We start from the raw sequence: 12,516 nt of genomic DNA, 5'->3' as shown, positions 1-12,516 counted from the left end.
GATCTGGATAATTTAAACATCACAACCTGGACCTAATGCACACATCAAGAACTCTACATCCAGAAAGACACTACATATTTCTTAAAAACACAAAAAGAACACACAAAAAAAACCAGACCTCCATTATGTTTCAAATACCTAACAATATTCCCTTAACAATGCAATACAACTGGAAATAAGAGGTGCATAGGCAAAACCCCCTTTAATCCATGCTGAAAATGAGATGCTAAATATTTACAAAATCAAGGAGAAAAATCATATGAAAACTGCCCAATATTTAGAACTGAATAGTAGAGCCAAATATCTACCCCAAATTGGCAAATACCTAAATACACATATTCCTACTGAAAGCAGTATCACTAATAACAATAAAAAAAAAAGCAAGCAAGTCTCCTTCATTAACAGAAAACAGAAAGAATAGATATCTTGCTTGGGAGCAAATGCACCTGAATTTATAATGCTAAATAATTTTCACTGATAATTAATAAATTAAAAAGGAGTAGTGTTCTGAATGAAGGTGGGTGACTGATAAGTGGTAAAAAAAAATAGTGAAAACTTCATCATGTGAACCATCTTCTTTCAATTGCAGACAACATTGTTTCTTGAATTTGCCTTGTTTTTAATAATGGAGAAGGGAAATACCATTCTAATAATCAATTTTAGTGTGAATATGAAAAAAGAAGCTATCAAAGCACAGCAGTGTTTTTTAGACTATAGAGAGAAAAAAGTATTTGACTGTATTGGGGGGCATTTTATAGAGGGAATAGTATCAAAATAGCTGAACAAATTCAATGAAAGAATTAAAAAAAAAAAAAGGTCAGAGGAGTCAGATCCAGTGGCTCATACCTGTAATCCCAGTGACTCAGGAGGCTGAGGCAGGAGGATTGCCAGCTAGGTTACCCACAGCAACTAGTGAGGCTGTACTCAATTTAATTTAGAGACACTCTGTCTCAAAAAATAAAAAGGGCTGGGGGTGTGGCTTGATGTTAAAGCACCCCTGGGTTCAATCCCCAGTACCAAAACCAAAACCAAACGGCCAGAGGATGTCAGTCCTCAATGCACATTGGCCCTGCAGCATCTCTGAAGTTTTCAGATAGACATATCTTCATTTAAAATATAATTTGAACTGAATCAGATTAAAGCCACAAAATTCGTATTCAGGCACAGCTGTGAGAAAGTGAGTGGGTCAGCAGAGTTAAAGATCCTTAACTGCCAGTTCCCCCAAGGTAGCAACCACCTCATCCAAACGCCTACAGATGTTTAAAGTTGGAAGCGATGTAAATTTATTAGTGCATATTTACTAACTGTGGCTTAAAGAAATGACAACGCTCTACAAAATAGAGGGCTGGCTTTGCATCAGAGAAGGAGAAAGGGAGAAAATTTTAGTTATACTTTTAAACCACCCTTTTACAAAGGAGAATGAAAAACACTTCATTCTGTTACCATTAATCAAACCATATTCTTTTCCTTCACAATAAACATCCCATGAAAAAGGCACACTTAGCTGGACCCCACCTGGAAACTTTGGTAAGGAAGAGGAATGTTAAAACAACTCATTCACTCCTGTCCCTGGCATCACGGTGATCGGTCACACACAAGAGATGCATATGTAGATGAAATCAAAAGCTTATACTGAAGGGTCAGAGTTTGAGAATACTGACCGGGCCAGTGATGGCTGGGTTCTGCAGTCTTGGGTCTTCCCATTGAGTAATTTTGCTATCTGAAAATGTTAAAAAAAAAAAAAAATCAGCACATTAGTTCAAGTCTATTTTATGCAAAGGATGTTTTAGCAAGAATGATTTCTGGATTCTTCAAAATTTGTCCAGTGCCTTACATGGTGTTCCCCCCCAAGGGTAATGACTTAGTATTTTAGGGTTAGAAGGTAACTATGTGGAAATTCCTCACATACTGTTTAGTTAAAAATACTCAATTAAAAATGCACAACTAAAGTGAAACCATCTTTCTGCACTGTTTTTGGCAAGCAATCTGCTGAAATTTCAATTATAAACCCCTGTTCTTTCAAGGATTTATAACTTGATCTTGATTTTCATTTAATTAAAAAAAGTCATAAAAAGTTTTAGTTCCCAGGAAGGTTAACACACACACACACACACACACACACACACACACGATTTTTTTTCCTCATTTCAAATAGTGTTTTATTTGCTTATGGTGTTGAAAAACTGCTTTCAATTAGGAATCCTGCATTGAACAAATATAATCCATTACATGCGTCACTCGCACACAAAAACCAAAGCAGCTAAGGCAGTCCAAAAAATGAGTATTAGATGCAGCCCAGGAAGACTCCAGAGGACGGTTCCCTTTTGGCCACATTGACAGAGTGGTTTTCTTTCTTCCAAACGAGTCTACATTACCTTCAGCACTGCTTTTCTAGGGGACTAAACACAGCAGCTGGGATTTGTTACTGTGCCTAATTAAAGACTTTAGGAATTCCTGGTGTATGCTGCAGGGGCAGGGAAGGGGAGGATTGAGGAAGATGGGTCCTATAAGTTGGTCAAAGGTGGGTGGCAGTGGTGTGGAACCCTGTGTGCACCTACCCTGAGGCAGGACTACTCCCAATACACTCAGTTGTAACAAGTGTACCAGGAATTTCTAAAAGTCTGATGTTATTTTAATAAAAGCAGAGGTAAAGTTTTTTTTTTTTTAAAAAAGAAAAGCTCCCAGAGCTCATGACTATTTTAGAATCCTTATTTTGCTTTCACGCTGGCATAAAATTTGCATGAAGAGTCTAAATGGTTTTAGAAGAAAAAGACATTTTTGTGTCCCCTGCCTTGAAAATAGAAGACTTTGGAAAGTAAAAGTTGCTATTGTGATGGAAAACAAAAGAAAACCAAATAAAGCATATGGCAGAGTTGGTGCTTTAAAACATCAACTTGGATTTTAACTGTTTCGACTAGACTTTGTCATAAAATCAAAAATAAATTGGCTATTGCCAATATAGGAGGATTACCAGAACCGCCTGCCATACCTGAGCGGCAAGCTCCATCCTCAGCATTACACCCAGCCTCCCCCGGGGGCCTCTGCTCGACTCTGCCCAAACAGAACAGATCAGCACTCCTCACCCCAAACTGCCACATAACCCTATCCTCCTGAAGAGCAGGTGGTTCAAACCAGGAACCTGGCCACATCCCCACCCCTACCTCCTGGTGGTAACTGAACTGTCTCTTTAAGAATTCCTGCTGGGGTGTTCCTCCTCCTCCTCCTCCCCAACCCCTTCTATTCTCTTGGCTCCCCTGAGCATGGTCTTACTTTCCCAGTTCAAGTCTTCCTCTACTGCTCTGCCAAAAGAGCTTTCCAAAGAACATATCTGACCACTGTCACCTCTGGAAAAGCCCTCTGGAACTCCCCATCACCTGCAGAATGAACCTCAGTCCCCACACCTGGCAGACATCTGTTGACTTGAGCTGGGTGTCACACTGGTCTCCTCTGTGTACAGCAGGTGGGAGAAGCTGCACTTCTCTGAACACAGCACACCTGCCCATAGCCACACCCCCAGAACTGCTGCTCTTCCCCAAGCCTGCCAGGCTCAGTCCCATGCCAAGGGAGGAAGCAGTCTGAAAAGGAACTATTCCCTCTGGCCCTCTCCAGCTCTCTCCACCTGCACTCAAACAGCAACTGCTCTAGACCCTCATCGGTACACCTAAGACATGCCCTGGACATGCACCCCTGGAGGGCAGGGGCTGGGTTATTCATCTCTGAGGCCCCCTCTCCACCACTGAACAGAGGTCCAGCATGTAAGAGGGGATTCATGTGTTATCTCTGTAATGACTGAACGAAGCTGGTGGTGAAAACAAACCAAGTTCCCATGTGGTTATGATAAATACCAATTTTCGGCTAAGTGTGGTCAATATAGGAACAAAGGGTTCAGTTCTCCAAGCTTTTGTTTAAAAGAACTTGAGTCTAAACTTGCTTTTTACCTTTGAGACATTAAATTTCAAATAAAAGGATAGAAAGGAAACAGAACGATGAAAAACTCAGCCAATTTAGCTACTTACTAACTGGTTTGGTAAGACTATTGGCAAGCGAGAACAAAACAGGAATCACTGGAATTTTCTTTTCTGACTTTTGTATTTAAGATACCTTGGCCAATTCTTCTGGTCCTGAGAATATCCTCCCAAGAAGGCTAGAGGTTCCATTCCAGATGTTAGGAACTATTTATTTGATAAGTTATCAAATGAACCAAGGGGTCTAAACTGAAGACCAGTACTGAGCATTCACTGCTTCTGAAATTTAGTCCTTTGTTGAATATTGTGAATCTGGAAAATGTCTAAGTTCTCAAGAAAAATTTATAAAGCAGAAAAAAATTTAAATGACCTAATTATTTAAAGGACAAGCGCATTCATGGTCTACTCAATCCAGCTCTGCAGGAAGACAGGATGTCTCTGAACAACTTCTAAGACGACTGCTTTCACTGTAAAACAACATATGTAAGGACCTTATTTCTGTCCTGCAGGCATTATAACATTAACCAAATTTTGTTAGAAAACTGGAAAGAAAGGCTTCATTATGAGGGTAAAGAAATTCCTAAATGTTAACTAAACCCAGCTTGGGAGAATTCCTACCAACTGGATAGGGCCTCTGAAAAAAGTAGGGGTTCTGTATTCTCACAGGCTAGATTTTGGTAGAAAACCAAATGACACTGAACTGTTTTAACATCATGTTCCTCCCTTGAATCATGTTCCATTAAGTGAATCTTAGCAAATTATGGAGCATTGTCAGAAATGTGGCATGAAAAGTTAACAGGATTCTTTTAAACACATCTTTTTCTTAAATGGTTTTTGGTCACCTAAGTTTAGATCTAAGAGCAACTTTTAGTAGTATATTGTGCAGAGGCAAAATACATTTTAAATTCCAAGTCCCTGAACACAAGTATGTTAGGATAGCTCAGATCCACCAGGCTCTGAGCAGGGTCTTAACCACATCACTCAATTCCCAGAAGTGAAGTGGAGCCTCTCTTGGAGTGACAAGGAGCACCTGAGAGGAGCACTGGAGCAAGTAGCAGATAGGTCATCAGTAAGGAGCAGCCAGGCAGGTGCGGCCAGCCACACGCATGCCCATGGATGGCAACTTCCTGAGACCTTCACCTCGAACCTTCCACAAACCTGACTTCAAGTCACCACTGATTAAGCACCTGAATATACAAGGCCCAAGTGTGCCATTGGGAAAATAGGCTGTGGTTTTGTTTCTAAGGTACATGAGCATGGCCCTTTGTGGTAGTGCTATTCCTGCTTCCAACTCCTGGGGGTGCTTAGGAACATTCTCTTAAGCTCTTTCCAGGTCACCTAAGCCAGGACATGCCTTAATGTGTGAAATGCTCTCTGTGGGTCACAGAGCAAGGCTGTTACCACTTTGGTTCTAGTTTTAATAAAATGTCCAATATTTCTTTGAAAATTGAAATTATAATGCATAAAAAACTTAAAAGGTAACTGCTTTTTGTTTTTAATAGGAGGAGAGATGTGACCTCTTCCCTGCTTTAGCGAATTCTTAGAATTATAAATAAATGTTGTATTGAGGGGAAAATTGGGGTATGCACATACATTTAAAAACATTTCTTGTAGTAAATTTATGATCTCTGTGAAAATCTGCAAAGTATGCAATTCAGTATGTTTTTCCTGATCAAAGACTGAAGAACTAACCTATGTGTGTGCTGAAATATGATTTAAACCCAAAGGTAGCTTACCCCTCTAAATACAGGTAAGACGACTTTCTAAATCGAGGGGCCCTTTCTTAATTTCTAACCCCTCAAACCCTCGTCCCTGAAAACAAAGTCCTGCATGTAGTGCACTCAGTCCCCTAGTAACATCTGCGAGAGGTACGAGGCTAGTCAGAGTGTGACAGGTCCTACATGTATGAGGATTCCTCATGACCACACTTCTCAGCAAGTAGCTCAGCCATGCACCTTTGCTTTCTGATGAAAACCTGGCACAGCAGCTGGGGTTGTAGCTCAGTGGTAGAGCGCTTGCCTAGCACATGTGAAGCACTGGGTTTGATCCTTAGCACCACACACAGAAAATTAATAAAGTGTTTTGTCTATTTACAACTAAAGGAAAAACCAAACCTGGCACAGACTTCCTGTTTACGAGTTACATGAAAACAGAACCCTCACATACTCCTAAATTGCATACGTGACTTGAACTTGAGATCTATTTGAAGTCCTCTTTTTTAAAATACCTTTTTTTTCAGAAAGTATAAGGGCTATATCAATATGATCCCAAGAAAAACATGTCACCTCAAAATAAAATAAATAAGTACCCCACTGGCTAAAAGCAAACATTTATTAGTGTAACTTTTAGTTGAAATGAGAAACCACACACTTATCCATAAGTGCTGAAGCAAGTGTCTTCAGCAAATCTACAATTTCGAGAAAACAGCTGCACATGTATTAGTGTGGTGGGAGCGGGGGAAACATGCCGCGAATAGAAAATAAGGTCAGAAAAGGCATCTTGCCATGGGCCTCTGAAGGCAGGGTTTAGAGAACTTAGATGCAGCTAAAAGCACTGTTCATACACACATTTGTTTTGACTAAATCAGCTTCTAATCTTATTTTCTATTTCCAGAGTGTATTTATTAAAAGCGCAAATGTCAAGGGATCATCAACCAAAAAGAAAATTTTTTAATTACAAAAAAAAGTTAATGGGGACAAGATCAAATTGGGTGAAAGCTTGAGGAGCTACTTTAAAGCAAACTTGGGGTGAAGGCACAGTACCGTACGAGGGCACTGAGTCTCGGGGGTCATTCTCTCCACATAACACCTGGCTGTCTGGACAAAGCAAAACGACAAAGCTTTCACTATCACATTTGAATTACCCTCCCCCCTCCCCTTCCCCAGCAACACCTGTGCGCCCATGGCAGCCCTGACTTACTATGATCAATGTAAAACGTCCGTCCATCCAGGTGAATTCTTTCTTCCCAACCAGGCTAACATCCAGGGAAGGGCAGGGGGCGGGGAGAGAATACAAACATCAATCAGCGGCTCCAAATTCAGAGGCAACATTGGAAAACTATAGAACCCTTTCTTACCCTTCTCTTCTTGGGTACATCTTAACACTGAGAATAAATTAAATATAAACATTTCAGGTAAACTCCTGACCTCTAGCAATATGCACATGTTCAACCATCTCAGATTCCTTGGTTGGGGGGTGGGTGGAGGGGGAGGAAATCTTGAAAGCTCTAAGGGGAAGCATCAGCATGCCATGGGAGAGTTGGGCTGGAAGAGCTCATTTGGTTAAATAAATACCGAGTACTACAGGGAGGGAAGGGAAGGGCTAATATAAACACATTAGACACGGTGACTTCATTCATGTTATTAAGAGGCTGTGTCCTCTGCTGTGAACTCTCCTTATTCAAACTCAGGAGCTAAACGATTTGGATACTGTTTAAGATGAGGCTGGTAAGTGCTCATCCTCCCATCTGTCCCGATTTCCCATCTGAAACTCTGGAATCCAACAGATTCTGACAATGTACCTTGCAAACATATTCTCCAGCCTCTCTGTCTCTGAACCCAGGAACCAAGTAGACATGAACAGGGAGGGATATTGATAGTACTGAGAACAGACTGAATGCTAACTTTTGTAGCTTCAAACTTTGCCCCAGCAGGTAAGTGGGAAGGTTCTTAATGCTTGGAAAACAATAGTGAAGAAAAATCCCCTTTAAAAGAAAGCAGTCTTAGCCTCTGAGCCTGCCCCCCTTCCAAGCTTTGTCAGGGCAGGCTGCTGGGGAGGATGCATGGGAAAGATTCACTCGGATTCCCATCTGGACCAAAGAACTCCACTCCCTCAAAGAGAACTTAAAAAAATTAGACCTGTGAACAGTCACCAACAAGGGAGAAAAATCTTGAAATATCTGTAGGTTAAATGACACATACAAACTTCCTGAGATGGCTTCTGCCTTTTTCTCTCACACCATTTTCATTTTATTCCCCATTAGCTAAAACAGAAATATGGGTGGAACTCACGGGCTGCTATGTTGTAAAATAAATGCATGCTGCCTAAACTGTCACCTGTACTGAATGCTTCTTGCATACCTTAGTTTACAGTCTATCTGCCACTAGTGGCTGGCAATTCAGAAACTTCTTTCCCAAGTACTGAACGCAGACCTGGAATGCACTAATAGAAACCCACCAAACACCCAATCCTATTCAGAAATGCAGGCTGATGGGACCCAGAGTGTATGGAGAAGGAGATGCTCTCAGGACCTCTCTTCCCCTACACCGGGTGGATAAATGAAGAAGAGTCTCAGACTGTTCCATGAGCCTCCAATGTACTTACAGGAAGAGGGCCAAGGTCGTTGGGGTTTAATGATGCCTTTGACCGCATGTGTACTGGAAACTTCAGGCGTGGATCTTCCTGCAGGAAAAATGTAAAGGGTGGGTAGTGTTAAGAGGGACTCCCTGGTGTGGTTACCAGCTCTCCTCTTCTTGAATTGGGCATTCCAAATCGACCAGGTTGCCTGTGCGTGGGCCACGGAAGGATCCCAGCTCTCTGCTCTGCACAGGAAGCCTGGCTGACCAGCTCCCAAATGAGATTCTACTCTTCCTCCTTGTGCTTGGTGAAAGGAGAGTAAGAACACTTAAATAAAAGGTCAACTATATCCCAAGACTTTGAGAAGCTGAGGGGGAAGGCTTGCAGCAGTGATTTACCTTCGAAATCAGAGTGGAGGGAGCCAGTGGTGACATGGCGCCACTTCAGAGAGGGAGTAGGACAAGGGCTGTGGATGTCCCTGTGGACCCTGACGTGGGAGGAACAGCAGTCCTGTGGGCCTGGCACCCTCCACTCCTTCCTGAGCTATATAGATTCCGAATCTGGTCTGATGGGAAGTCCTGTGGCTATTCCAGAGACAGCCCGTTTCATCGGGTGAAGTCACAGGCCCCTTGCTTTGGAACTTTACCCAGATTCCCAACTGAGTTCTCCTGATTGGATTCTCATTCATGCTTTAGTATAAAAGCTTACAAGAGATTTTTCTTAAGGGATACGTTTCATGAGATACCACAGAAAAGAAATGTAGACTCTAAAACTTGAGCCATGATCTACAAACAATAGCGAGATGCACCATGTTGTAGCACCCCTGGTTAGGAGGCTGGTGCAGGGTCTATTGTTTCTTGAAGTGAGGAAACTGAGTGTAAGAACACTGACTTGCCCAAATATTATGCCTGGCATCTGGGAACTGCCTGATCAAAAGACGATGCAGGCAGAGACCACTTAAAATGTGATGTAACTCCGAGAATCCATGCCTTTTTTGGTGGGGAGGGTGGTACTGGGGATTGAACCCAGGGGTTCTTTATAACTGAGTTTCATCTCCAGCTATTCGCGTTTTATTTTGAGATAGGGTCTTTCTAGGTTGCTGAAGCTAACCTCAAACTTAGGAGGCTTGAGGTGAGAAGATCCCAAGTCACTGGGATTAACGAATGCGCCACCATGCTCAGCTAAGGATCCATGTCTTTAAACTCAGACGATTAGAAAACGAGTGCTAAAACCCAGAATAATGCAGTGTCAATCAGAATAACATTATCAGCTCAGGATTAAAAATCAAATTTCTGAGACATTTGACATTAGATTCATTCAATTTTATCAAAGCATTTGCTGCTGTCAAATTATTAAAAAGGTTTTCTGCTTCAACAGTTTCCTGAGCCAACAATAAGTTATATTATCCCAGGATTGTAACCAAATGACAGATTTGGGAACTGGTAAGAATCAAGAGTTCACAAAAATTAAAATGAAACCATTGCTTTCTGTCAACTATAGCAAACTTCTAATTGAGGAACCAATCTTTTAATGATTTATTTCATTTGTAATGAATGCTGACCCTGAATCATATATATATATATATATATATAGTTAAAGACTAAGAAATGACACAAAATCCAGTATTCTACAGCATACTAGAATGCGTGCAGAATAAACATATATACTAAACAGATTTGGGATTTAGAAGGTCCAAGAAGCTGATAATCTGGTAAAATTATGTGACTGGTTAATTGGAGACAGAGGAAAAACTTAAAGCATAGGACTCCACCAAAGCTGCCCAACCAGGTAAAGTCACAGCTTCCAAGGACTCTTGGGTGCCCATGTAGCCAATGACCATGCCAGGTGTAGAGCCAGACTCTTCACACAGGAGGTAGGGCTTCTGTATGCTGTACCAAGGCCAGTCACACCTTCCAAACACATGAAGTCAAGTGTGCAAGACAACTGGCTGGTGGTTTAGAGAAAGGGAGAAAGAAGCCGAGATTAAAGCAAATTCCAGTTGGTGGGGGGATTGGAGTGGAGCAAGAAGTGTAATATAAGCTTAGTTTCACAGTCTGCTAAACTGGCCTCGCATGGAAACCCAGACTTCTTGGGACGTGAGGGCCAGAGGGGTCATATTATTTCCCCAATAATCAAAATAATGGTAGTAGCTGCCAATGATCAAATCCTGAGCTGTCTGGAGATCATCAGAAAGCTGCTCTCCCACTGAGGCCTGGGGTCAGTAGGGACAGCTTCAGGGATGATAGGAAGGTGGAAGGCTAATGAGGTCTTGAATGATAAGAATACAAATGAATCAAATATGCAGACACACGGGCTGTTCATCCCTCTCCTTGGTAGTCGGGGATCTCTTTCATGCGTGAATTGCTTCTTCAATTCAATTGAAAGTGTTTTTAAACGGAATGCAAAGGTTCAGCATCTTCTCTTAAATCAGGGTTTCCCTAAGTCTTAAAAATATAAGAGATCGGAGTCCTGGTTAGTTCAAAAAAACAGCTGTGTTTTTCCTTCTTTCCTTCCTGGAAGAGACTATGCCTAGGCTACAATCAATTTTATTTGTTTGAACTTGGGAAGAAAACAAAGCTGAAACTTAACTAAGGTGTAATCTTTCTTGTTACAAAAACAAGCGGGTGCTTTGTGCCGTGAGAGGCATGGACATCCTTTTGTACTCAGACACTCTTTGAGCTGTTCCCTTAGCAGAGAACACCAGGTGAGGCCTCCTGGTCTGCCATCCGCCACTTAACGGCTTCTAGGATGCACTCCTTGCTACCTGACCCAGGTGGAGACAAGACTATTCTTTCCTGTATTTTCTTTGTTTCCTTTTAAAATAGTTATGCATATTCCAAATGGACTGCCAGCAGGCTACCTTCATCATTCGTGTCTAGAAATGGCTGTCATAAAACACCCGAGGTGCACACAGGGAAGCCCTGGCCTGGATCTTCTGCTGCTTCTGGTTAGCACCAGAATCCGAAGTTCCCGGGCTAAAGGGGGGAGGAGTACTATTTTCATTATTATCAACTATCCTACCAGATTTTTTTCCTTTTCCTATCCTAATGGTCAAATCTAAGGAGGGCTGCACTGTTCTCCTATTTATTCTTTCAGAAAGTAAACAAACCAAATTTTAAGTCAGAAAATCATCTTTACTGTTCCCTGCCCCTCTGTCCTTTGTTAAAATAGACATGACACTCGGAGTGCGTCTTCTATACTGAGACTCTCTGGCTGTTCTTTGTTTAGAGATAATGCAGCCGGGTCAGCACACCTGGGTTTAGGGAAGAAGGTGTCCCCTTAAGGATTTTGAACAGCAGCATCTGTGACAAAATGTTGTTCTAGCAAATTAAAATTTTAAATGAGTAAATTTGTCAATAACAGTTATCTGGGTAAAAAGGGGCAACTGGAAATTAAAACTGGGTTTCATTAAGCAATGGTGGCAGCAATAAATAAGGATAGTACTATTTAAAATAAAATATGCCCAGCTGCAATTACACTGCAGTTGTGGCGTGAAAGGCTGTGAAAAGGTTAGGGGATTTGATTACTAAGCTAGTTCAAATTACTAAAATCATAGCTTATGTTGGCAAGTCACAGTGGCTCCAAACACGGATCCATCTGCTTTTATAATATTTACCCCCCCCCCATTCTGGAGCTCCAATTTCTGGCCAAGGATTTGAAATTATAGAAGCACTATAGGAAAGGGAACACCAGCAGACAGCCAGGGTTCTGTGTCAATGACAAAAAAGACCCAAATCCAATCTTCACTAGTCTGTTTTCCAAAGAGCTGCCTGTCTCTTATGCTCATCTGGCCCACAAACCTGTAATACTATCTTTAGACTAAAAGGTGAGTCAAACAAAACTCTGTGTCATTATATGCCTTAGACGCAGTTATCAGTTTACCAAATGAATGTCATCAGATCTCAATGATAAGTGCTCTTGGCAGGTGAGTAAATTCCCTTACTGCAAAATAGCAAGAGCTGTAAGAGCGGTTCTCACTGAAGACTGTTTGGAAATGTGTGGGGCATTTTTAGTTATCAGTATTTCGGGGGTGGGTGATGGCAGCTATTAGCTCTCAGTGTAAGGAGCCAAGGATGTTAGACATCTCACAGCAGAAGGCCCAGGCCTGCCTCGGTGCCAAGAATGCCCTCACAGGGACATACTGCACCACTCTGCATGATGCAGGGAGCGCCCTCAAGACCAGTCCTTAAGGACTGGATTAACATCACACCACACACCAAGTACAAACGACAGTCCAGGTCACCTTGGTCAACGC

At 41.8% G+C, this 12,516-nt stretch overlaps 1 protein-coding gene across 10 annotated transcripts in view; it reads right to left on the bottom strand.

The window, feature by feature from the left end:
- NEDD4L (NEDD4 like E3 ubiquitin protein ligase) overlaps positions 1 to 12,516 on the bottom strand; it is a 303,382-nt gene that overhangs the window by 32,171 nt on the left and 258,695 nt on the right. For 5 of the 10 annotated variants that reach the window (XM_081263098.1, XM_081263103.1, XM_081263104.1 and 2 more), the window contains 4 exons: positions 8,289 to 8,366; positions 6,885 to 6,939; positions 6,728 to 6,781; positions 1,662 to 1,720 (listed from right to left, as the gene is read on the bottom strand). In XM_081263098.1, the coding sequence (XP_081119224.1) occupies positions 1,662 to 1,720; positions 6,728 to 6,781; positions 6,885 to 6,939; positions 8,289 to 8,366 (246 nt within the window). The remainder of the gene's footprint in view (positions 1 to 1,661; positions 1,721 to 6,727; positions 6,782 to 6,884; positions 6,940 to 8,288; positions 8,367 to 12,516) is intronic. The other 5 variants (XM_081263107.1, XM_081263099.1, XM_081263100.1 and 2 more) reach the window with 1 other exon arrangement.

Source organism: Spermophilus citellus, assembly GCF_964194105.1.
Source record: "Spermophilus citellus genome assembly, chromosome: 12".
Lineage (NCBI taxonomy): Eukaryota > Metazoa > Chordata > Mammalia > Rodentia > Sciuridae > Spermophilus > Spermophilus citellus.
This window is presented reverse-complemented; position numbering and strand designations above follow the sequence as displayed.